Source organism: Opisthorchis viverrini (genome assembly GCF_000715545.1).
Source record: "Opisthorchis viverrini unplaced genomic scaffold opera_v5_12, whole genome shotgun sequence".
Taxonomy (NCBI): domain Eukaryota; kingdom Metazoa; phylum Platyhelminthes; class Trematoda; order Opisthorchiida; family Opisthorchiidae; genus Opisthorchis; species Opisthorchis viverrini.
In genome coordinates, this window is record NW_008751668.1 from 451520 (window position 1) to 478587 (window position 27068).

Sequence of the window (27068 nt, forward strand, 5' to 3'; positions counted from 1 at the left end):
AAACAGACAATGCATGCTGAAATGCTGCCATGTATAGCTCCCTTCATTTGGGATTCTTTGAACCCTATAGATACGCACAGAGTAACGGAAGGACAGACAAGAGTTTGAAATACAAACGAATGCCGGAATTCAAAATGTCTGGAATCAAACGAGAACGTTGGGTGGAAAATCGCTGTCTGTCCAGAGCGCAAAAGTATCCACCAATATTACGCTGCATCTAGAAATTAGATTTGGTAACCGTGGTAATGGAAAATAGTTTTTCTGGAGCGATTTGGGGCAATACAAGATAAAAACCGAGCCGCGACGTCAGATTTATTAACAGGCTTCCGGGTGAGGAGACGAGCTGCATGCAGCCTCGAGAACCTGCTAGCATGAAGTGCGGCCAGTCAGACCGACAAAATCAGATAATAGGGAGACAAGACAACCCGCTGTCTTCACACCAGTCAGGCAAACACGGAAGTTGAAGTTATGTCGGAATGGGAGCGGTATTCTAGGTTATTGTAAATGTGCACTTTATGGTTGTGGGTGGGTTAAGATACTATCATGCCCCAGGGATAAAACAGACCTTTGGCTCAAAGGCCTGATCGCAAGACATACGTGGTTGGCGTAAGACTACAAGATGTGGGGCATTTCGATTGCGCAACAGCACAACTAACCACATCCGAGCACTGGATCCCCAGAAACACTCCAAAATTACTTCAAGATTGGACATGCACTCCTCCTGGTCGGGGTACACTACAACCCTACGAACAATCCGACACGAGACATGCGCTACGAGCCCAGATACCTTTGGTGAGCGCAACCGTCGCCGACGACAATGGCTTACTTAGCTTTAAAAAAGAACTGCGCTGAATCATTGGGTCGAACAGTTTCAACAATTCTACCAGGTAACCTGTAGTTGTCCAGCCAAACTCCCTACCAGCCACGCACCACTGGACAAAATTGGAACTCCGACAGCTACTGCAATGATCCTGCTGACTGGGATACCTACTCCCACGAATTTGTAACCAGCCTGCAGAATTAGTGTCAAGGAGGAGTGGTTATACGCTGTATGGGTGCAATATAATGTCAGCCGCTCCCTACCGGACGATCACGTGTTCGAACCTCTTGTTCTGAGGTCGCGGGTTCGAAATCCAGTAAGTTTCGCGAGATGTGCATTGCTGCTGGTTACCAAGAAGGATGAAACAGCCGTACAGTGCTTACCTACCTTTCAGCATAGACTGACCTCGTTAAAGGACCAAGTCTTCCATTGGAAATTCTCAAATCTCCGTACACTACCACACGACATTCGGCAGAACAGGCAAAAGTGTTAAGCTAGTCTTCGATTAGAATTTCGAGCACCTAGCGCAGGCAAGCAAAATAGACGATTTCGCGCAATGCACGTAAGACGATAGAGGTGATGGGATACCCAGCCATATGAGGAGAAAATGATAGTACCGAAACGGTGTAATCAAACTGAACAGTAGATACAATCGCATTAGCGTAACTTTATACATGACGCCTTCGCTTGCTGCCTCTCTTCTTTATCTGGGTTGGCATGCGTCCGGGTTTTTGTGGTTTTCCGCCACCAACACGCTTCCGATTGAATCTAGAGGAACGAGGTGACAGATCAGCTGCACGTTTTTGTTCCCACAGCCTCTGTCGGCGTTCTCTTTCAGTTTCTTGCGCAGCGTACAAATGCCCAATCTCATCGGCGCTGGCAAACAAATCTGAAATTCTGGAGGAACTGAAAAAACGCAACAGATGGAAGCAATAAAATGAGACAAGCGACCACATAGCCCATATTCGGTTAGTAGAAAAAATCTGGCTGGTTCAAAATTTCGCTGGCATTGACTGAATAAACATTAGGAGTGTCTTGATGACGAGTGACTCAACACACTGTGAGGCCAGTGGACTATGATCGAGAATGAAAGTTAGACCACGATATCAAATGTGATTGTGAATTCGACGGGAAGGCCAGTGCTGTGATTGGGAATTACCAACGAACCGGATAATTTAATCCGTCTTGTTTAACGGTGGAGTTATATCAAACAGTCTGGTAACACTTAGTTCAAATCTAAGTCAGAGAACTGATCCCCACTGAACCATCTAAGAGCACCGTTGCTCCTGTCTTCAAAAAGTTGCAACAATCACCAAGTTATGAGATTGATACCGCTGCTTCGAAACTTGGAAACACCGTTCCCCACATTGCAATTCACTAATTCGAAAAGGATCTGAAGAATTTGGTTCGAGAAAAGGGGAACATCGTGTGTACCACGCTTAGGGCGATTACGATACCAAGTTTCAGTTGACCAAGTCACCCTATTCGAATGATTAGGAATCATCGTCATCGACAGCATGACATCAGTGTTCAACACCGACGCTTCACTGCCATACAGCCATGATTTATTTGAAAGCTTTATTGTAAAGAAAAGAGTAAAGGTGAACAAGGAAGGGACTTACTGCTAGCTTACCACAATCATTCCGAGGTGCCTACACCTCCAGACATTCACTCAGGCAATCTGGATAGAAACTGACAATAAGAACGTCACTGACATCGGTTGGCAGCCATATCTTGTCGTGTCTCCAACCAGGCACAGTGAGGATCACGAGGTCCCCATCCTGGAAGGCGAGTAACACCAACAGCACCCGAGCGTTTCGTAATCTCCTTCATACCCTTCTGTCAAGCTAAGGGTTTCTCTGTTTACGCCACTCTGCGCTTGGCGTGGAAAACAGCACTCTCTTTGGCAAACGATGGTTCGGCATACGCAACACACGTCTCAACCATCGCAGCTTCTGGTGCTGGACACATTCTTCAATGGACACAGCCGAAAATGCGCTTTCTATCTGCCGACACCAACCCACCAGTGAACGTGTGCATAAAGTTGGAGAGCCGTAGGCGATTTGCGTAGAGCCTTTTAAAACGACATCCACCACTACACCCAAAGTTCAGGAGTGCGGTCATTCCAAACAAATTCTCCCCATATTGGAGCAACTATGCGCCGGTGGCATGCTGTTAACACGAGTCGGTTCATATCAAAGATTATCTGACTTGAATCTGGAACCGTTGGTCTACTATATACACTTTTTCAGGTACGTAGCCGTATGATTATTGTGAAAAGTATGTAGTTCTCTCTCTCGCTCTGTTGCATTACTCTATTTCCTAAGACTCTGTGTAAAAACGTCATCATAGGAGTGCAAGTAACTCGTAACTGTATACAAGACAAATCCAGCAAAATAAAAAAACAGCAGCCGTTCTCTACCTCTTCGGATTATTGAGTGTGAATTCATCATCTGATCCATCATCACCGTCCTCCTCTTCATACGCACCGACATGATCCGAGAAATCATCATCATCATCCCCGCTGAGCTCCTCGTCATCAGGATAAGGTATCGAAGATCTTTTCTTTTTCTTGCAGTGGTATGAAACATCGAGTTCATCCATGTCTGTAATTAACCAAGTTGGAAACACCGTAAAAACGGATAAAACGACAGTTTGGCTACAAGCGGTTCTCATTCACTTCTTTTCGTGTTCTGCTATAGTAACAATATATATAATATATAGTAATAATCTACACTCCACTGTCAACGAACTACCACAATTCGATGCACAAAATCCCATGAAATGAGCCAATGTGAATCGTGACCCCCCTAAAGAAATTGCGGAAAAAACTTAGAAAATCACTTACCTAAGATGCGATGACATACAGGCAATGTTTACATAAAGTAACCATGGCTGGCAAAACAGCTTCACTAAGAAGTCAGAATAGAACAATTCACATATGCGGAAGAACTGTGAATCCCAGTTTTGAAAAAAGGATATCTTTTCGAAACCAAAAACAATACCACGATCGAAATATAGCAATCATGTGTTGTACGCCGCCTAAGGTTAGATCTAAACCAATAGGGGGCAAGTGGATATGGGCGGAATACTGGTGATACGGCGTTTTCGGCATATGAGTAGCTGCTATACGCCTTGATAGCCGTGAATTAAAACAACGAAAAGATACACATTTACGTTCGCCAGTAGCACTCCTACTTGATGAGATTTCCGTGTGCCTACGAAGCTGATACACATTGACCGTAACCGGATACCTCAATACCACCTGTGATCTTTGGAACATGCAAGCTGCGTGCGTCAGCCACCATATCCCAGGACAGGGACTCAACTGATGAACTAAATATGGTGATATTTGAGTGGGGAAACACGTGCACATAATTCGGAATCCATCAGAGGTTCCCATATTAACATCCGGTGTTTTTGTGAGAGGCCAAAAATCTGACGGAACAGCAGTAGGTAGACGGAGGGATTGTTGAATAAGGTGCTCAGTCGGTGATTCAGGCATCCGTCTTTTCCTGAAATGACCGGATCCTCTTCGTCATTTATCAAGTAATTTGGGGCCCACTGCACGGACCAGCTAGAATGACTTTACCCCACTCCATTGTTTCAGCTCTCTCAAACTAAGAAGCTTCTTGACAAGCACACTCGACACCTAACGGCCCGAGGTGGGATGGGAATAGCCCAAACTTAAGTCTTCGATATAGCCAACGGTGTTTCAACATAAGTCGACGTTCTGTAGTTTCACAGGTAGCATAGTCCAGGAAATAAGGTGGTATCTACTGGTTCGGCTGTAAGCGAACTCCGCAATGTCTAGGCGAGGTGTGAGTATTTGGCACGGCCCCGAAAGGCGCCACAGAAAACGGCGACGGCATGAATGAAATCTTCTAATGTGACAGTCGGCGATTCGTCCGCATCATCAAGAGCCGACGGATGCACGACTAGATTGTATCTGGAGCTGGTTCGTATGCGCAGAGCATCGAGGGGACGGACAGCTTCGGTTAGTCAGGAATAGGCCCAATCTGCTCCCAGCATATGTTCATTAAGGTGAGCTTAATGGTAGTGAGATTTGTCAACTGAGGTAACTATGGTGACTTTATTCGAAGAGGTTACTGTATGTGCCATCGGACAATTGAGAGACGCTGGACAACTTTCGCCACACTTCACAGAAAGGCGAGCAAAAGCCGAATTTTATGGGACCTATAATGAAAAATAGATTGTGGATTCCTTACCTTCATCATCAAGCTCGTCACCAGTTGGAATAAGTCCGCGTTCGTGTTTCTCTTCGTTGAAAAAAAAGTGGACGATAATAAAGTAAAATAGGTGGCTGGATAAAAGTGAAGCAAAAATGTAACAAGTTGAGCGTATAGTACGGTATCTAAGCTTGGGACTGCTTGGCTGCGGGTTATAGGAATCGGTTTATTGTCAACATTGAAAGAAAACGCTGTCACTCCCTGTGGAGCGACCAACTGAAAGGATGGGTGAAAGCGGCCTCTTCTGAGGGGTGATAGTTCCTAAGATTAAACTAACAAAAACCGAAGAGGAAATTAGAACAAACTCATCTGTAAATGTCATACAGTTCACAGTGCATTCGAGAAGTGCGCCTACAAGTACACTAAAGTTCATCAATCGACTTTCTCCAAAAGGGGCAAAATACCGCGTTCAAACCATTAAGCCGACCACAATGATCACAACATGCAGTTATAAGCTAAAGGTTCTGAACCTTAAGAAACCATTAAACAATAGCTTCTGCAACATAGGCCCATAAGAGCGGTGTTGAACTATGGCGGGAGGAAGGAGAGTAAGAATGCGCAATCGGAAAGGAAACCAAGACAGAGTGGGTGGCGGGGGTTAAATTTCAGTGTCAGTGGGGCATCCCAGTGTACAGTTCTTGGTTTAGCTCGCTGTGACTCAGCCGAATCTCCCAAAGCAGTGCTAAGTTTTACGAGCATCTACAACGCGCCACATCGGACGAATAGGCACCCGGACTAAGTTGTGTTTGGCGCATGCACCATTGCTCAGGAATCCACCGTCATCGCTCTCTCCACAGGTTTGTGAGCGTGTGATCAGTAGGTGCAAATAAAGAAATCTGTGTTGCTCTCCCTCAGATCGGACAACCCCACCCCCCGAGGCACTTGAGTCCAGTGACCAGGATTCCTGGTTCCCACAAACCCGAGGAAATGGCGGCAACAAGGGATTCCGGATACGTGCGCCAAGCATATGCTTCTTACAACAGGTAAACAGATCTGGTTTTGTGTTCATTAACTGGAACTGCGTACATTAAGTTTTTAGATAGTTACAGTAACCCTACCCTTGACGTGCGAATCAAACCATTCCTTAGCTGTGGAAGATACACGAAAACCATGAGACTGAAATGCCTGCTGGATGTCCATTCACGCATTCGGGTATGGGACAGTTCCGAGAGATTCACAAAGGTTATTTCATAATTACTTGATAGGTCTTTCTAAATGTGTTCTCGAAGAGTTTAAGATGCTCCATGCAACGATGCATGACACTTGGTACCTCTCACGTGATACGTCCCGTCTATTGAAAGAAACTGATACAGTTAATTACAACCGACTTAACAGAGCCAGATAAATCCGCAACCAGAAGCCCAACAGCTTAGAGATGTGCGTACAGTCATTGGAATGCTGTCGTGCAAGTACTGTTCACTGAGATGGACAAAATATGTATACATTTGAAACTTAGGGAGGATCTATATTGGATTTGATGCGAAAGATAGTATATGCGATTGTCCAAAATAGAACAGTAACCCCGATACTTTGGAAGGAAACTATTCCACTCTAAGTTCACTACCAAACAGAAGAGTGCATCCGTTTGGAAATTGTCGCACCCGCCCGTGAAAGATAAACTATCTATTCTGTTTACATCAAACTGGGCTTACAAATGTTACCGTGAGTGTGAAGGCGGAAAGACATTCGTACTGGTGAACAGTTGCCTAAAAGTATATTCGTTTCGGTCAGCGGAATCCCAAGAGAAATAGCTAGCGCAAGAAGCTGCACTTTCAATCAGCTTGATAGACAGAGGATCATCTTGAACTAGGGAGAATTTATGGTCATCAGACGTCTCAAACCGAACTTGTAGGTTCGGAGAGAGATGGTTCGTACCTGAGTTTTCCCTTTCACATATTCCGAGAAAAAACTATCTCCTCGTGACATTCGTTCGTGACTAACCTATTCCTTTTGTCACCCTGTATCCGGTCTTTATTAGTAAACCCATCCAGCTTTGTATGCCTAAAAACTCGCAGGCTTCTGACCCCTAGCCACATCACTTCCTATATGCTGGAATCCACATTTAATTGAATGAAGGAAGTAAAACGTCACGAGCATTCGCAAATTTGTCTAATTGTCGTTTAACGTCGTTTGTTTTGAATTTATCAATGAGACACGCTGCCCCACAAAGGTAAATATCATCGTGTCATCCGGAACCCTCAAACTCACCCAAATAAGCGTCAAATTCGTCGTCAGATACTGAACCGTCACTTTCTTCCCCACTACCGGATCTTTTGTTCGCCACTTTGCCGGTTCGTGATGCTAAAAATGTAAAATAGCTACAGAGGGAGGAAGAGAATAGAACAGTGGATAGTGACGACAGCAAGCAGGACAAGTCTAGTGAAATGAACAAAGCAAACAACCAGCGCTTGCCATGGAGACGTTGTACACTTCGAGTGGTAATAAAGCCGAAGGTTATTAACCACTATGTGATTTTGTCAGCACTATGCCAAATGCGAGAATAACTGATATCTGACCAATAGACAAGCTATTCGGGTATCACACGGAAATGAGATAGTGCAGCCTTCTATAAGTCAACTGAGGAAATGCTCGACCAATAAAAAAGAAATAACCTAATACACAGGATAACTCCAAAATTCCTTAGTGAAAAAACAACATCAGTAGTAGCATAGTAACTCACACTCTTCGTTCATAAATTTTTGACTGTCAGATCCAAAAACCGAAAAGGACTCATTCTATTCTCTCCTGCAGGTTGATTGACTGATTCTAACAGTTGATTTTCTGAAGCCAACTTCAGGGTATTCCAAACATATCATAATGCTTGAAAAATTCACTATTCGATCAGGGGGATATGAAAAATCACTGTTGCGTCACTTTTTCCACTTCGACAAAGTTGTGTGAGTGTTTACTCATGTGGCCTCCGTATCCACCAGATGAGGGGAACGGCCGTGAACGGAGGGAATGTCACTTCTGTCGTATTCCGGAGTCATGTTGTTTTGAGCCCATTATTCTTGTTTGTAAGACAGTCACTAAGTACCTAATTTGTGCACTATTGGCTGGCATCCTTTAAACTAAACCCAATGGGTACTAATACCAGACATTTCTTCATCATCTTGTATAACTCAGATTACGACTACCATCTCCAAAGTCCGTTAGAACCTGGATTCTATTTAGCTTATTTCCAATGCTCTAGCTTCCATCTTATTCATTGTGCACGAAAACGCCGAACGGTTGCTTCACAGGGGTATACCCGATCATCATTGGGATGGGGGTCTTAATGACTGATTGTCAAAACCCGCAGTCTTCGAGATAAGTGAAAGCACACTGCCGATAATGGAGCACAGGACGTCGAAAATAAACAGTGTGTTTTCGGAAAATCCATCATTCTTTTTTCTGTAACTTTAATAAAAAGTTCAGGAGTGACTTTTTACACTATGACCACTTTGTTTCTCGGTGATCTTAGCTACATGAACGGGGTCACCACTAGTTCCAGACATTTCTGATAAGGTTAACATCGGTCCGTGAGCGCTACTTAAAAAAGAACTAAGTCCTCGCAAGAAACTATCCATAGAGACGTCCAGAGAGGGTACTGAGGAACACCAAGCTACTAGTGAAGGACGTAATTTCAGTAGCATGCAGGAATACCGTCTCATTGAATGTGGCACTGTGAAATTGGCTACATAAGTCGCGTTTGGTTACTCAAGATTCATTTCCCAGACATTTTATCCAATATTTCACTATAAACTCGACTGATTACCCAAGTACACAATTCACATCTAGAGAAAAGACTTGTTCAGGATCATGAATTGTCTCAACAATAAAGTTGCGTGTTCTGCAATTTCTGCCTCTGGTTCACGGAAAGCCCAAGGTCATCCTGTGATACAAAAGCAGACGATGTCGTCATCATTGTTCAAAATCACAGATGCAAACACTTTTGTGCTACAGAAGTAGCACTCTCTGAGTACAAACATGCAAGCCCAGTAAGTGACTCAAGTGAGCTGCAGTGGTCATAAGATGCATTCCGTTAATCATAGCAGAAAGCGGAATCCTGGTAACAAATGCTACATTTTAGGAACATCCCAAAAAGTTAACCAGGAAACTATATGAAAGTGATCGAGTCTTCAACTTTAATTTCATCAAATCACATAGTTGTACGTGTGTACATGCCATCAATTTCCGATGAACGCAAACTCCATCTCCTGATATTCTAGGATGCATAGTTTCAATGTGGTTGCCCAATCTACCAAATCACATAGTTGTAGGTGTGTACATGCCATAAATTTCCGATGAACGTAAACTCCATCTCCTGATATTCTAGGGTGCATAGTTTCAATGTGGTTGCCCAATCTACGAAATGGCACCGAGGACTTCACCAATCACCACACCTCTCCGGAATTCGAAGATTCAACCGTGGAAATAGTCAGAATAATCTAGACTATATGTGTGGATTTATGTGGATTACATGTAGGATCACATGGACGTTTAAAATCGTGCAGGAATAGGGAGGTTCACCATAATTAGTACTCATTCAGTATATTGCCCATACGCTAGTAACCATATTGGGAGAATTGCACGTGAAAAGGAATGCAATAGGGCATTTACCCTGAGCGTTGAGGGACCACTTATCTGACCAACAGCGAATCACTGTTGTGGTTGGTCCACGTTCGTCAATAAGTGGACGATTGGCTCCTGTTTCCGCTCTTCATTTTCCACTTAACGTGTCTGCATCACCACCACGTGGCACAATTTTGCACACATTCAGTTCGTACGGTTTCGCTCACCGGTTCACACAAAAAATCGTTCTGCTGTAGCACCCTTTCGGTGCCTAACTTCCATACCACCAGAAGGAAGCACTGGTAGTACTGGTTCGCAGTTCAATTGTCTCGTTGTGCACCTGAATTTCGGATGAACACCGGCGTCTTGTATATCTGGCGAAGGGCAATGGAATGCGGACACCTCCGTTACTGCAACAAATCGCAAGCTAAAGCCATCAACTTCCTTCAGTGTTTCGATGATCCTGTGAGTTGGACTGGTTGAAGTCAAGTATCTTAAGGTTCAATCCTACCAACAAGGTCAATACAGATCAGTCTCACGAAGAAGACGATGTCCCCGTACAACGAGACAGTCCGATAATACTGTTCACTGTGGCAGGAGTGGGAGAACAATAAGCAGTTCCTCTCAGACGGACAACCTTTTTACAATTATGGAAGCAGATGCCACCTTCCTCCAAGGAAGGACGAACTAGAGATGTAGGCCAGAAATATCGCCCAGTTTGACCATTACAAACAGGGAACAATCTAATACGGTCAAAATATTAATAAAACATATCAGGAAGCCCATGCGGCTCGGGACGCGTCTGCTACGCACACTAGCATCAGCAATGTAGCATCTATGGCTTATTCCCTAAGTCACCGGATTAAGCCAGCCCTCTCCAACCCAGTGGGTCAGACTATTAAGTCATGAGATCGGAGAAGGGCCCCTCAAGCAAACACTAACAACTGGCGCCAGGGGAAGGTTCTCTGAACTCAATCATACATTCTCCCATGATCATGTGGGTCATTTAACCAAGAGCTTAAGATGGGGTGCTTTAAACAAACCCCTTTCTTGGTCCTTGGAAATATCATTCGCTCTTATAGTTCTTCATTCATTTATACTTCCCCGCACGTCCTTCAACTAAGTTGTCAAATACCCAACCACTGCTCTATATCTAAACTCCCGCTCAGCAAAATAAACCGAAATAAATCCTAACCAAATTTAAAGGATCTGTTCGGCATTGAGGTTTTCAGCGTCCGTACTCTATGTCAAATTGGATAACAAGCATTTTGTGCTCAGACCTGATTTTTCTTTCGGTCGTTGTATGCTATGTCCGAAACGTGCATACAAGATACCAGTTCGGTCATACACCTCAAACATCTCGGAACCGACCCAGATTTTTCGACGTTCGCTCTTCGGGTGTCTGGTGATCCTGATCACATGTCGAGAAGTGCTGTGTGTTGGTGCTGTTTTCCCCTAATACAACCACCACCACGAATGAAAACTGGGAAATTTGTTTCAGATGATGAACAACATGCTCTTTACCCGGTCCCGCAATGCACTTGTTCGCAGGGTTGCAGACATTAGGCTAGCACAGCGTTGGTCAACCAGATGCATCAGTCGTGTATGGATTGAACGAACTGTTTCAGTAGCTGAAAAAGTACTCCAGTTTCCGTACCGAGCTCACGTGTCTCCCAAGCAGTCACTGGTGTTCAATAAACCACTCACTAGTGTATACTCTCATTCAGGAGGTTGCCGCATATGTGGCGCAAAAGTAGTCCGGGATCCAGATTGAACCGCTCTCCCCTCCCCCAAAGCTATTCTATCGTGAGCTCGGTCTTAACGGATATTACAGAGGATGTGGGGGATACGATTTTCTGGGGGAAAAAAGTGAAAACACGCATTTTCAGTGGGATTTATTTAGAGTCACCATGTATTGTTCAGAAGTGTCTGACTAGCAAACAAAGAGTTCGAAAATGCAAACCGAGTGTAATTTCCTTGAATTGTCCCAACACGAAATGCCTTCAGTAAGCAGTAGTATTAACAATCCAGAAGATCACTGCTTTTTTAACTAGGTAGTACATTATAAGAATTGCATGTGTATGTGCTAGATTGTGTACCAAAGTGCACCCACCGAACGACTGCCCCAGAAAGTCATGAAACTTGAGGTGCTGTGTATTATTCCATCACGAAGATACTAGGTAGATAGATACAAAAACGCGCCGTTTAAGAACTAAACTAAACTAGACTAAACTTACCTATGGAAGAACTGTTCATCCGCTGCGATACGATCAAGCGACATCTGACGGAATGAGGTACTGTTGACTGGCAGAGCACGTGGTCCAAGAGTTACTCCCGCCTTCCGTTGCACCACACGGCCAGGTGGAGCATCTGATCAGGCGAAAGGATAATGCGATGAAAACTAGTGAAAACTCAGGTGATTGAAGCATCCCACAGGTAATATGTACTCGTCAGGTTTTACTCTCCACTAAAGTCCAAGTCTTAGCTAGACACAGCGTCAACTTTGCGCAAACGATACCTCCCTTCGCAGATTTTGGCAAACAGTTAACATAGCCCGGATAAAATTTGGTGACCAACGATCACTGGGATATCCATTAGAAAAAGGGTGTTAGGTAGTGTTAAGTATGAAATCTACAGTTTTGCTATCTCAACAGCCTATCCCATGTCATGGGAGAGATGACGGCCGTCAATTAATATGCTGGGTTACACAACTGACGATGTACGTTTGGGGAGATGAACAGAACGCCAAAAGCGATGGCCGTTCGAGTGTACGATTATATGCAGGTTTGACTCACTGGTGTTCACACCCGAGATGACCGTTCGCCAAAAATCCGACGAAGACGAATGTGAATAGAATCATGAGGGTAAGTTATTTGATCATTTTCTGAATCATACCCGGCAAGAAGTTAAACCCGGGCATCGCATGTGTGAAGGCATACGATTATGCTGATGCTATCGAACAGAATGCGAGTAGTATCCCCTCATTTTCCTACCGGAATCTTAAAGAAACCATCAAAAGCAAATAGTAGACTTCGGGGATTATCACATAAGACGGATACATAGCTCGAGGGCCTGCAAAAGCACACTCAATAGCGACGGATAGGCTTTCTGGTTTGAATGGTAAGGCGATTTCCACACACAATATAAGCTCAAATGATATACAGATGGATTTCCGTTCATCCCTTCCAAAGTGAAAGCAACTGACGTTATACATATCAAGCAGCTTTTCACAGCATCTGAGGGCGATTGGCAGTGTGGATCGTGACAGTTTTTGGAAATTCCAAAACAACGAATAGTGGTTTGTAGCCTGTGTGTAGAATAAAATACTGGCCCGATTTGGGAACTGATGCACTCAAACCGCACCAATTACATATTCTAAAACAACGGCTGCCAGGACAAAGAAAAATTTAGGGCTATAATCGGTTAAAAATAGACAAGACGTGGGGAGTGATTGCTCCACACACAGCTCCACAGCTCACTTGAAGGATAGACCGTTCAGAATAGAGAGTAGACGGGCTTGAGTCTCGGTGAACTGGTTAGAATATTTGAGCTGGGTATATAGACGACGTCACGTGTCACTACTTGACTTCTATAAGACAATATTCCCAACGGCAGCTATGGATCTGCGACAACATGTTTGTTCTACAACTAAATAGTTTGCAGTGAAAACCACGATTGAACTTGGACCACAGTTTCATTGTCACTCTGTCACTTTGTGAATTCTCATGTGGATAGCATTAAACCGAAAGATAGACCAAACTGTTTTACTGAATCAACGAACTGATAAGACTATAAAAGAAGCGAATGCGGGTCTCGAGGAATTGTTTTATCCTTTTGATTCATCTGTCTTTATGGGGATTGGTTTCACACCTGGTAGTATTCCAAATGTTTTCTAGAATTCGGTAATGAAAATATACACCCTCTAATGGAATAACATGCGTCTTTTGTATCCAATTCCAGCTTCATCAGCGACTGTCTAAGTAACCCTCTAGTGTATTACCACAACCAACTGAGGCTATCTAACGGGTTAGAAGGCAGCCCGCATATACAGCCTATCTGTGTTAGGATAGCTGAATGAATCCCACGATAACATGTCCACATGCAGCACACGGCAGTCGACAGGTGCCCTTAGAGCTCAATATTTCGTTATGGAATAGGTACACAGGATTACGAACGTATCCCAGTGATAATCTCGCCCATCCGAAAGGCCATATTATACTTTTTGTCGAAGCATCATATTAAACGATCACGGGTTGTGATCGTCCGGCTAAGGGCGCCTAGAAAACAAGGGTTGAAAAATTAAAGGGTCAGCTACATGGCGTTACGATGTCCCCTCTGGTGAGTTTTTTTAACCCCGATGTCCCCCCTGGTGAGTTTTTTTAACCCACCGGCCCCTTAGCGGGGTGCCCCTAGTTCTTACGGAGATTTCAGTGACGCCTACTGACAAATGAAAAGCTGTCACTGAATGCATGTGCCTGTAATTTTTGAGTCCCTTACTAAGGAGATTACCAGTAGTTGGAACCCATTCTTTTAATTTCAGTTCTGTGTTAATCAATGAGCACAACCTACAACAGACGAGTAACTTCCAGCGGCTAGACCCCAATAAGTGTGAGGTAATTAAGAGAAAACGAGAACACTGAAAGTGGAATAAACGACATTAGTCGAACTAAGTGACAACACTGAACAATGACTGATTAGCTCACTGTGCTTGGACTTGGCGTTCGCTTTTGGTTTCTTATATGCAAACCGATCAAGAAAGTGTACGAGAGAGAAGTCGTCGAAGGGATTTCCTGTGTATACCACAGACTTTCCTTGAAGAAGATTAGTGGCCAATAGAGCAACTGTAGGATGAGAATGGGATGCTAGGAGAACAAGAGGCCAAGAAGGTTGACCACCTGCTCGGGCAAACAGAGGTTCACGAGCATCTGGACGGTAACGCTGTCCTGTTGGATGGTCCTTATGGTGGTTTCCTGTTATCGTCTTGGAAAGTGCCCTGTGATCCCAAGAGGCTAACGTGGGTTCGGTGGGCAGTGGAACAGCCTCGCTACTCTTTACTGCAGAAAGTTCGTCTTCCTCTGCAGAGTCGGGGGCATCGCTGAAATGCTCCTCATCGTCACCGTTTGGTCCAATCCCCGTAAATGGCAACAAAACGGGGTCGTGCAGTTTCGGCTCATTTGAATTCACCTGAATAATATTCAAGAGGATGTGGTAAGAAAGTCAAAAAGTACAAAATGAAATTCATTTGGCGGAATAATGGAAACACATCGGGCATCTGGCAGAACATCTCAAGGTTGACGGAAGTACGGTAAAGGACAATAGTGGACCTACTGACGACGGACACAGAAGTAACGGAGATTGAGTTAAGTCGTTTCGGTCACCACAGTGAACGAACTACTGGTGATTAAACAGGGTGTGAATGGTGCTTGAAAGCTGGTAGGTACAGGCTAGCCAAACAGCGTTTTTATGATTAGTATGATTGCCGATCACGAAATAGGTTGTTTCATTTACACGTCTCGCAAACACATCAAAGTTTACTGCGGTGTGACAGTGTCCCAGTTGAAGTCATGTGACACCTGCAACGTTTGTCACACCGGCTTGATCAACACGTAGGGGCCTCATAGCAATAAAACTTCCGGTGCTCAAAATTAAAGGGACGGAACATAAGTGGCATACACTAGTCCGTCTGATAATGGCAATCTATCGAAATATTGGTAACCCGGATGGAGTTATTGGTTGGAGATCACGTGGTTGTGGCCAAACTCGGTGAACAGACCAATACCTAGCTTATTTAGAACCAACTTTTCTCATGTGTCCGTACAGTTGTGCACAACAGTCGTCAACTCATGTTGTCCGCTCCTTTGAAACATGAACAACTCTACGCTTTGAAGAGATCGTGATCGGGAGGATCCATTACCACGGAACTTTTCGGCAAAACGTCGCTATTTTGCAGAGGCTAGTGAAACGGATTCACAATTTGGTGGTGACTTGAGTAACAGATGGCAGACAAACACTGGTACACACAGGTATTTTTTACTAGACCCTCGGTACCAAATAGCCAAGTAACCAGTAATACGTGAAGCTCGTTTAGAGGTTCTATTCCAGATAAAAAGCGGACGAAAGATGAAGGCAACACATCAAGGCTGTAATCAGCTGTTTCTAATTTGGTGGGACTTGAGTAACAGATGGCAGACAAACACTGGTACACACAGGTATTTTTTACTAGACCCTCGGTACCAAATAGCCAAGTAACCAGTAATACGTGAAGCTCGTTTAGAGGTTCTATTCCAGATAAAAAGCGGACGAAAGATGAAGGCAACACATCAAGGCTGTAATCAGCTGTTTCTGAACACACAGACTGCCACTTGCCTCAGCGAACTGTAACAACTGATTCTTTGTAGTGAAGTAGGATGGTGAAAGCTGACGCTAATGCTCACAGAATGACCTACCAGCAAGAGGCGTCCCTCAATAGCTCATAATCCCCTCATACAGCGAGGATAAGAAGGTTCAGGCCATGCATGGATAGTGTAGGTGAGACCCAGTAACATTATCCATAAAATTACAGCGGAATCTACTGAGATTAGCAATAAGTAGAGATAATGAGCGATGGTTAATAAAGAACATCCACTTACTGTAACCACGTGCAGCGAAAATCATTTAAAAAACTGATTCCACATAGGTCGGAAAATTTACCCCCTCAACCAAGTGGGGCATCGTAAAATTACCACTGATTCCTCGAAGGTTTTGAGAACCACATACTCGTAAAAACGACCCTCAGAAGTGCCTAAACACAAGTGGGCGTTTGAACACGCAACATCAACAGCTGACTGTTGTTCCTCGTATCTTTTACGACCCGCTATTTCCTGATGTGATTAGGAGATAAGTTCGTCGTAGAAAAAAGGATAGCCATGTAGAATAGTCATTCCCATAACTTTGCATTCTGCTTCGTTAGTGCGCGGTTATTTCGACATTGCTACGTTACTTATTAAATCCCTTTTCTCTGGATAGAATTCCGTTCTTTTACCTTATACGCAAACTGTTTACATTCGGTTGCGAAACAGTACCAGATATCCGCAACACAGGGAAGTTTCCATCGTCTGTACACTGCAATTTTTGGCCAAATTATCCTACATCAAAATTAATACTTCAAAGGACAACCCAGGGTCACCCATTGGCTCGGCTATCCAGCTCATTTCAATAAGAAGATAAATACGAGCGTACACAGTGACTAAACGTGTTATAGACTGTAACAAACCTGGAACTTGACGGGAACCTGATTCAAGACGATCACGTCCTTTTTGACGGCACTAACCTGAAACGAAAGTGGAAGTATGGTGTTAGCGGTTTAAAAACCAAAATGCACTTGTAAGATCGTTAAAGAAGTGCAACGAGATCTCAAAGGCTGAAGCGATCAAATCAGAAAAAGGTTACTACTACAAGGGAACGCTGAAAGCAACACCCACAGATCATACTCGCACATAGTAGAGGGTAGTTGCCGTCCGATTGTTTGCTGAGGTTAGATAGTAAACACGATGAACACTTGATAGACTCGTTAGGCGAATACTGAACCCCACCGTGGTCATCATCGCCAGCCTGTTCCTCCTCCTCTAAACGCCTTGTGCACCGACCATGTGGAAAATGGAAGCTGAAAGCGACAGTGTGAATCCAATACTGAAGACGAGCGTTAAGTGAGCAGGGAATTCCATGTTGATCATGAATAAGTCTCGCACGAGATCTCCGGTCGAAACATTCAAAGTTTACTAATACATTATTTTGGTGATCACCAAACTCAATGGGCCGTTGACTAGATCATTCAAAGCGAACAGACGGATAACATTCGCACGTACTGAATGGCATTGATTACTGTCGCAATGGACAGGTCGTTTCTCATACGTTGATTTTGGGGTCCGTAAACTTCTCAGTTGTTAAACAAGGTATACACATTTTGCGTAGACCTGAAAAAACGCAAGGTAATGATCAATCCTGGCCATTGGTAGCGGATGACAGTGTAATACATTTTGGTGCGGAGCTGGTTGGCTGGTGGGCACTCTGTGATCTCCAACACACCGGAAGTTGCCATCGTCCAGACTTAGTTCATGATCGGCAACAAACGCAATAAGCGCTCCCTGTTGTCCGTGTGCCTCCTGTTCAAGCCAAGACATGCACCACGACAGTCTCGGGAGCTCCAAGCCTACCTGCTTGCACGTTCATGTCATCATCGACCACAATGATGTCCAAACTTTTAGCCTGATGTAAGGGGGCATCTAGGCATCTCTGGTTGATTCATGACCACAGTCCGTTGGGCCTTTGGTGTGCATCATGAAAAAGACCTCTCTTCTCGAAATTTCCCTAGAGAACTTGTCAAAAGGAACCGCACTAAAACTAATATTAGCGAGCACCCACGTATCCTGGTAAGCGGTCGTGATGCGTGTGTGTATGCAGCTGAGTCAGGAGAATAATCAAATAGTTTGGACACTTGTTGGATTCGATCCAATTAGAGACCTCAGAAATCCTAGGAGCGTCTGAATTCCACAGGTGTTAAAGGCAAGAATTTACTCCATCAGCATATGGACAACAAATTGAAGGAGGAATGAAAAGAGAGAAGACGACATAACTTGTCCGCGCTGGGGGTGATGAACTCATCAGGTAACCAGTGGCGCTAAACCCATCTACGAGAGTTGGAACACAAACCTTCAAGGTGATAAGGTCGTATAGAACACTATGCTCGAGACAACCAGCTTTCAAGTCAAGAAGGACCACCGATTTTGACCAGAGGAAGCAGTGTGTTTGTTCAAGAAATACCAGATGGCGAACATGTGGTTTACAGCAAGACGCGAGCCAGTATGTTTCTCACGGACTTGTCTCTTACGAAGTTCGCGTATAACAAAACCACAAATCAACTTGGGAGTTACAGCTACCAGGCTGCTACCTCAGTAGTTTTCGCATATTAGTTGCGTACACTTCCTAAACATTGTTAGGATTAAAGGAGTACACCTTACTTTCTTTCTCTATTCTACGATGTTTATCGTACTCTCATCAAACCAACCGCTAAAGTATCCCCGCCTTGTTTGAAAAGTGCTGGATGCAAGTAATCTGAATCGAACACCTTGATATAACTTAGATTCCCTCAAATGCCTCAATAGAAATGTTAGTTGTCTGGAAGAAACGCCTTACTAACTTTATCTCCTGTCAAAGATAACATTACGATCTGTCTTTCCCTCAGATCACTCGGAACAATGCAACACTCAGACTTGACAACCAACGTCAAAGTGGCGGTCGTTGGCTGGGAATTGCTATAACGTAACATCGGCTCTTCGTACGGAAGTAGACATCACCTATGTACCATAGATAGAGTAGAGTGACGAAGCGCGGAAAATGAAGGACCCGGTTATTGGAAGACCAGGTGAAACTACCCGTTCTTTGTTAGTTAACATGTGTACAAATATTCGTGATTTAAATGATCTACAACCCGGGCGATGTTAATGGTCAAAAACATGACGTATATTGTCCAAATTTATCGGAACCGATCTTCAATACCAAAACCCGGTACCAGGAAGGACTAACTCGGGTATCCTCAATTTCAAAATCCCTCTACTAAGCGGAGGTCTCGTATCTCGTCAACATTTTCCTGATAACATGTTCCCTTGTTTTCTTACGCACTCGGGCCTAGGTACCTACAGAACGCGTGTATTGTTCCGGTGGGATATATCGACAGCATGTACAGTGTAGGCTCGATTCGGCGAAAAGAAATGTATTACACACAATGTAGGCATGGAACAGTGAAAACGAAAGATTTACGTTATCAACAGAAAAACTTGACCGCAAGGACTTACCTTTCCCAATAGAATCAACGTGCCAACAACGAATCCGGGACTACAGTACAACAGGCAAAGTTGCAGAAGTCGCTGAGCGAACGCACAGAGGCGCTCAACTTCGGGATCCGCTAACATACTCCGGTAAAGCAAATGCAGAAGGCTTGGTCCCCTGGAAGTGTGAAGAATTTCCGGATCTCGAAGCTTTCGATAGAGTGTCTATAGTATTTATTGAATGAGAAGATAGAATGAACTCCACAAAGCGCAGTGCGACTCACAGAAAAGAGGAACGACTCTGAGCTGGCATGCGATTTGAAACTACTCCGAGCGCATTCTATGGCATCATATGCCAGTGATAGCACACCGAAAAACAGCACAAACTGAAGTCATTAACTGACTGTGAGAAAGCAGATAACCGGCCATCAAGAAACGTACTGGCCCAGTTAAGCAGTGGATGATGACGAGGGCAAGGTGACTGTGATTAGAGGGCGAATTTACTGGCCGGAAGGCCCGTGGTTGTAACCCGACCTCAGCATCTCGACTTCTCTTATCTAGGCTTGGGCAACCTGGCAGTATCCCAGTCCTAGTGCTTCCTTCAGGTGGCATAAAGCGTTCAGCTGTAGCATCCTTCCGGTGTCTGACTGCCATGCCACCCGAAGGAAGTACGAGGGCTAGGATACTGCCAGGTTGCCCAAGCCTAGACAGGGGAAGTCGAGTGGCGGAGGTCGGATTCGAACCACGAACCTTCCGGTTAGTAAATTCGCGCTCTAACCACTTGGGCCATCTCATGTGGCATAGCAGCTAGGCACCGCAAGGGTACTACACCTGAAAGATCATCCCAAAAAACGGGGCATATAAAATTAGTAAAAGAGTCTGCGAACTGCGTTCAGTTGCGCACCAATTTGGCTTTAGTAAAAGACTCAACTGATTCCCGGCTTAATCTCTCGTTTATAGGAATCGTAGCAGGTTTCAGTAGGTATGATATTCGAGATATCTCGGTATATCTTCGACGGCACACGACCGATTTCGCTTTTCTTGGGGATCATTATATGGGCACAGTCCCAGAGTATCCGTCAATTTGAATTCTCGCACCCCACTTGTCGACGATGGGCGCTTACAAAACTACGATTATCAATAAAAACTTGTAAACGACACCTTATGCTGACTTATCCCGCTATCAGCAGAGCACTTCGCTGAGTTGTCTCTCCTCAAAACCAAAACACCAGCCACCAGTCAAGTGAAAACCACGTTGTTTATTGTTAAAAAGCAGTCATTTTTCTTGACTCTCTCCAGCATTTGTGGCCTTTGGTCGCGTTAACTCGCTTCCCGAGTACTATGGCCCAAAGGTGGTAGGTACATCATTTATTGGTAAACCGTCAGCTTTATGAACCTGTCTAGCGAGCGATCGCATTGGTGTTTTACTCTTGAAATTGCAGTCCATAAACAGAACATTTATCTAGAAACAAACTAAAAGCACTGGGGATGAGAAAATGAGAATTCATGTGGACATCAACTAATTCTTTCGACTGAAATATCAGTTACTGATTGCGTTACTTTTTCCAGTTGGATGTCATTATTCATTCATCTGAGACAAACTCTCCGACCGCAATCTTTACACCGAAACTATCTTGCGAAAACGTATCACCAGATTGTTCGTTTGGTTGGAATATGAGTAGCCTGAATTAAATGTTCAGTATATGCACACCTACGCCCGAGCTTCTAGAGGTGCAGTAGATCAGTTCGTTCGAAAGTACGAACAGCGCTCAAATGTATGAGCATTCAGGCAAGAATAACCAGGGAGCCTAGGGTAGGCGCGGTGATGCTGGTTAGCGTAGACAAGAGAGGTGTACCTAACCCTAAGCACAGCCATAGACGACTTAGTGGGGGGCACAGTATTGATGCAGAAACGCATTGAGAAACGGTGTGAAAGAAATTGACCGATACCAACGAACCCTAACTGGGAAGAAAGACATGTCACGAAATATCCGGTGAGCGCCCTGGTCTGCGAAAAACTCGAAAACGGAAAACTCAGTCCCATTTGAATTCGTGGCAGCCTTCGTGAGATGCCCGGCTTCAACAATCAGGAAAATCTACTCAAGTGATACGTTGTTAGACGAACTGGCAAAAGTACAGAATACATTTGTAGAAAACGCCTATCCAGAGAGACCCATCGATAATATCGAACCACCACCCCAAAAGCCCACAATAATGACAGCAGCAGAAAAAGGCCCGTTTCTTAGCTCGCCTCCTAAAGGAGATGCGGCTGCAGGGGTATTAAAAAGAAATTGAACAACACCACTAAAACAACACAAACATCGCGGGTTTGAGTAACAAAGATAAGCTATCAATGTTTATCTCATCTACAGTGATCTAGCCCTTCAGATACGCATGTGATACGTCCTATGTTGCTCGAATGAACCGTAGACTTTCCGTCCGTATTCGTGAACAGTGCCCCAATCCGCTACCGAAAATTTTGTGCGGTCACTCAGAAGATCTATTGTTGTCCATGTGGTGGGCACGTATCACACGCTGGGTACCAGGAGGGTTTTCAGTAGTATGCAGAATCGCACCCGACCTCACCCCACTTCGTCCCACCAGAGCTGCGCGGACAGATACACTGGAAATAGCTGAAGCATTTAGCATCAGAAAGAAAGTGCCTTTCTTGTGCAAACACACAAGACTGGCTAGAGCTCTGCAACAGAATTGGCCCAGAAGTTAGAACAGAAACAACCAATGGTTCGGTCATACGTCAGCTGTTCATTACTGGATACCTACATGAAACCAAGTGACAGCTTTTGTTCTTTTCCCGCGAGCATTGTGTTCCTCTGGTTTTCCTATATATAACTATAATACGAAGCAACCGCCTGACGATCACTTGGAGCCAGTCCGTCAGCTTCAAAAGCTTTGTTCTCAATGAATTAATGAGTACTTTCAGAACGCTAAACAAAACACGTCGATTTTCAAGTCAAGTCAAGAAGAAGCCGGACGAGACCTACCTCATCCACATCTTCAGAGAGAACAACACTTCTGTATCAATTCTGTTAAACCCATTAGCATGATTCATGAAAGGTGAATAAACCTCCAACCATTGCGGTCAAGCGAATAAACAATTGGGAGAAGTCAGCGCCTACGTCCAATATCGAACTCGATCTTCGATACGCAGACTGATGGGAATCTTTAGACAATAGATCTGTCGTTATACGATATTTGAAGTTTTACGGGTGATGCGCGAGTAACTGGATAACACTTCGATGAACCATTCAGTATTCTGGCATCAGTCGTGCGTGTGAAATGTCATCCAGTACAACAAGCGTACCATCAACGCAGAGGGCAAATATGTGCGCCTACTGTGTGAAGTGCAATCCTGTGCTTCTCAAGTGTCCTATACAGCAAACGCGTCGGAAGAAACGACAGATAGCTACATGGATTTCTAAACATATCCCAAAGAAACTAACGCCCAGTTTTTCAGAATTTCTGTGGTTGGGAGTTTATACTCAAGTAGATTTTTAGATCTCAGTGGTTCGAACCCCCCCCCCACACACACACAATGCCCCCCCTGTTATTGAAATACTCGCAACTGTAATTGAGATCCCAAATGCTTAACCTGTGACAAATCAGCACGAAGGTATGTAATTTTGTTGACCGAATGTAGCGAGATCGCTGACGATTTCTGATTATGACTGGACAAAGCATCTTCTAATGAACTATTCCCAGGACAACTACATCCGTACATGTGCTAGCCGGACATCACAGAGAGAGCACTGACGATCGTTCTGGACACTGATTTTTACCTAGAGAGTACACATTCCTCGGAGGTGAGAGGTCGATGGTTTGCAAAAATTGGGCGCCTTCAAAAGCTCACGGAAAGGTCTCAGAAATCCGAGTATGAATAAATTTGGTGATGGCGACAACACAAAACCTTCTTTGAAAACAAAATTCACTAAGAGTTTTATCTGACTTTTCGTCAACCCGAATTCATCATTGGACCGCAGAAATCTTCGTGGCGGAATAAGGTGCAAATCTCATTAAGTCAATCTTACGTCCTACTTGAACTCAAATTACGCGAAATTCGACAAATACACTCGTTTGCATGTGAATTCAGTTTTCACGGGAGACTCGTCGGAAACCCGGCAGAATCGTCCGTTCTTATGATACTGTTCAACTGAATGTGCTTAATAAAAGTTATCTCATATTTCAATTGAGCAGGTTGACGAAAACTCGGGGGATGCGCCTACCCGATAAGCCTCAAGAAGAGTGAAACCGGTCGTGGACTGTCGAACAGTTTTCAGTGACCTTGCAAGCAGTTTCCGTCATGAAAATATACTGCGATATCTCGAATATCGTACAAACTGAAACATGAAGCGGCCTTCGTGCAGCACATTCAGTTGAAGATTATCATAAAAACGAGATCCATCTGTTTTAGATGGGTCTTTCGTGATAATCGAACTGGTATGCAAATGAGCGTATTTGTACAGTGCTCACTGTTTTGGTCCTATGTATCCCCATCCGTTCCAAAAACAGCACTAAAGCTGTGAAATGGACCACATATATAAGCATCCAATTGTATGGCAACCGCAAAAAGTCGTGTGCACTTCCTGGCCATCACATCGCTGGAACGCTAGTATTTGTTTACTTCATCGAGGAAACTTTATTGCCATGAAGAGTGCCTTTTAAAATGAAGTTCCTTTAGATGGAAGGAGAGAGATTCATCCACTGGGTCCTTAGTACGAAAGCCAGAGCTCGAGAAGTGATGGGAAAAATCATGGACATGCATTACTCGCCCAACAGCCGGAACTTCATTAGTAAGAAGGTATAAAAAGCATAAGGAAACCGGTTACCTGAAGAGAAGCAGAGTTAAACGAAATTTGGTGCTCCTCTGGGTTTAGCCCTTTGAAAGAAAAGAAAGTCGTACAAAACCTGACTAAGGCATGGCAACCAACCGATATATGGGGGCTCATCTAGAGTATTCATCTTGTCTACTCAACATAGGGGGGATCTTTCCACTCCTAAGGAAACAGCCTTATCGTGCATTTTCTACGCTAGACTTTTCTAAAATTTGTGGCTATTCAGGGGCAAGGAGTCACGGTCCTGTCTTTTAGGATGAAATACCTCTGAAATCGATTTGGATCTTCTTGATGAAAACAATCGTAGAGAGATTATATTGATTTAAAGCCTCCAAGAGAAAAGTAAAATCCGGTGAATACCTTTCAAATTTTTTGCGCTTCGGGTAGAACAGTTTCTTAGTCGAAACGACCGTGCACAATATATCGAACAGTGTGAATTTTTCGCATTGCCTTGATGTTTAGCACAATATGCGAGTGACGCTCCTCACTGAAGACAACAAAGCTTGTTGCAAGCAGCTGCTAAGAGGTTAGCAGAGTTGGCGTTCAACACACTGTCACGAGAATGCATGTGAAAATACCAAAACATCTTATGAGTAGAATGCTTACAACGAACGTATAACAATGTGCAACGAAGGTCCTGCTACATAATGCTAAAAGGAACAGATTACACAAACTATACATCTACGGCGAATGAACCACTGACAGCCGTGATATCTATTGTGGAGTTTGAGGTTTCTCGAGCACTCGGATTCGTTGAAGCTGTAGGCGACGAATAAAGGTAAAAGTCCACTGATTTTGGATGATCGAAGTGCCAACTAAGTGTGAACCAGAATATACGGCCGTTGTACAAGGTTCATACTACAAATCAGTGCCCGAAGCATGGCGATCTCCGAAAGATTCAGGAATTTGTGAGATCAGCAAGTGCTTGGCGATACAGGATCTACAAAATAACCAAACTGTAGCGTTTGAAAGATCGTGATCGGTCCCATGACCATCGAATCAACTTCTCAAGAAAATTCAAATGAACGTTATTTAAGACCCAATTTGCAAAACTGAGCATTCACCATAAGTGGCACATCGTCCTATTGTCAGAACAGAAAGTAGCATGCACAATGTTGAAAAGGGTCAAATCTAGGGTAAACTACTGTTTAATACTGTGCTGCATCAGATATCAAGAATCAAACCACGTTACCTGGTAATAACGACCCCGAATGTTCACCCGACAGCTGCTGAGTTGAAACAGAACAGCAAGGGCTTGGAGTGAGATACTGCAACTTGACCGGTGCACCAATGAAAAAATACTGTCAACGTCCACCAAGACTTCCTCAAAGCGGCTTTCTACAAGTAAGAGCAGGTAAGTGAGCTGGAACACGAGCTTACCAACCATAAAGGTATCAATTTATCATGTGTGGTGTCAAAGACACTACGTTAGGGGCCACCGTTACAGGTATGCAGCTCGTAGCAATCGGGCCAAATAAAACGAATGCCCTCAAAAGGGAAACCTGGATAGAGCAGTAAAACAAAGTACCGACGTTCAACAATGGTGTTCCTACGCAAAGCGAGCAGTAGGGAGCAGCAAACCAGGATTGCCGGAATCCTCTACCGTGGATCCGAAAGTAAGTGAGCAACCAAGTTTCTCAACGACCCAAAATAATCAGAATACCGATCAATCCTTTACAAAAAATGACCAAGCGAGATTATGGTAGTGAATGACCTCGAAACCGATTCATCGGTAACGCTTGGGCCCCAATTGTTCACAACGGCTCAGGATGATACCAATTTAGTGAAGATGTAAAGTGCTTAAAAACACTATGAACGAGAGGTTCAGCCGGGTTACAGGTGGTTCTCAAGTCAAATTGATTTGCAAATGAGTGTATTTGTCAAAAAATGTCTTTTTTCTAGAAAAATGATCTGAAAATAACACCGAAGCAAAAGCCGACGATAGTGGGGATGTTCATTGTATCAATGAATGAAGAAAATCCCTTTTATGAAAAACCAACGGTGGGCAACTTAGCAATCCTATCTACTGAAAGGCAGTCAAAGCTAGGAAATTCCACATTTTCTATTTTGAGGGCTCCACGGAGTGTTGCGCAATGGGCCGCCGATCATGATTCAGAAACACCTATCAAACATATTGAACGTCTTGTACAAATTTATCTTGCTACCTTAAACATAGACTATGAAATACGGAGCTGGCTAGATCCGCCATTTGAATCCACGTCTGAACATTCCACTGCCGCCCAAAATTACGGATATATGGACAGCTGTCGTGAAAGAATTGAGGTACCAAACATCTATGCACTATGTTTGCCAAAGTTACTAATATAGCTCGCAAAATGTTAAAGTCTAACTAGGTTTGTTTGCCAGACAAAATAAAACTTACCTGAGACGAAGGGAACAGCTCGGTTCAACCCAGTGAGTAGAACAGCAATCAGTTTCTCGGGGAGTGCGTTCTTCGTGGTTGCATTAAAGAATGCGGTATAGATCTTCACTAGAGTTACAGGTAGGTCCTGTGCAGTACTGTCATCAGTGCACTGGGTAGGATTGTTTCTTAACTGCAAGGAGCTAAGGAATACCACAGCGTAGTACTTTGCACGCTCGGGAAGGTTTGGACGAAAGAGAAAAGAACGGATTTCCTGCACGATCACAGCGCTCATGTGAAACCCTTTTTTAACTGATACATTAGTGACGATCGGGAAGAAACTTACCCATTATGCGTAACCTATGGATAACTGATGAAGCTAGAACTTTACTCCGATCTCCCAGCTTATTCACAATGATTCCCACCACC

General features: G+C 44.1%; 2 protein-coding genes across 2 annotated transcripts; one reads left to right on the forward strand and one right to left on the reverse strand.

Annotated features, from left to right (window-relative positions):
* Window positions 1–1437: 1437 nt before the first annotated feature.
* Window positions 1438–27068, reverse strand: T265_01116 (hypothetical protein; the record flags this gene model as incomplete). The annotated part of the gene is made up of 7 exons (XM_009165077.1): window positions 1438–1726; window positions 3243–3426; window positions 7279–7388; window positions 11862–11994; window positions 14328–14808; window positions 19455–19564; window positions 26661–27068. 7 exons carry the CDS (start codon window positions 26932–26934, stop codon window positions 1489–1491), a joined length of 1530 nt encoding a protein of 509 aa, XP_009163341.1.
* T265_01115 (hypothetical protein) lies at window positions 6192–26605 on the forward strand (the record flags this gene model as incomplete). Its single annotated transcript, XM_009165076.1, has 3 exons — window positions 6192–6252; window positions 20727–20782; window positions 26180–26605. The coding sequence occupies 3 exons, from the start codon at window positions 6192–6194 to the stop codon at window positions 26603–26605; spliced, it is 543 nt and encodes a 180-aa protein (XP_009163340.1).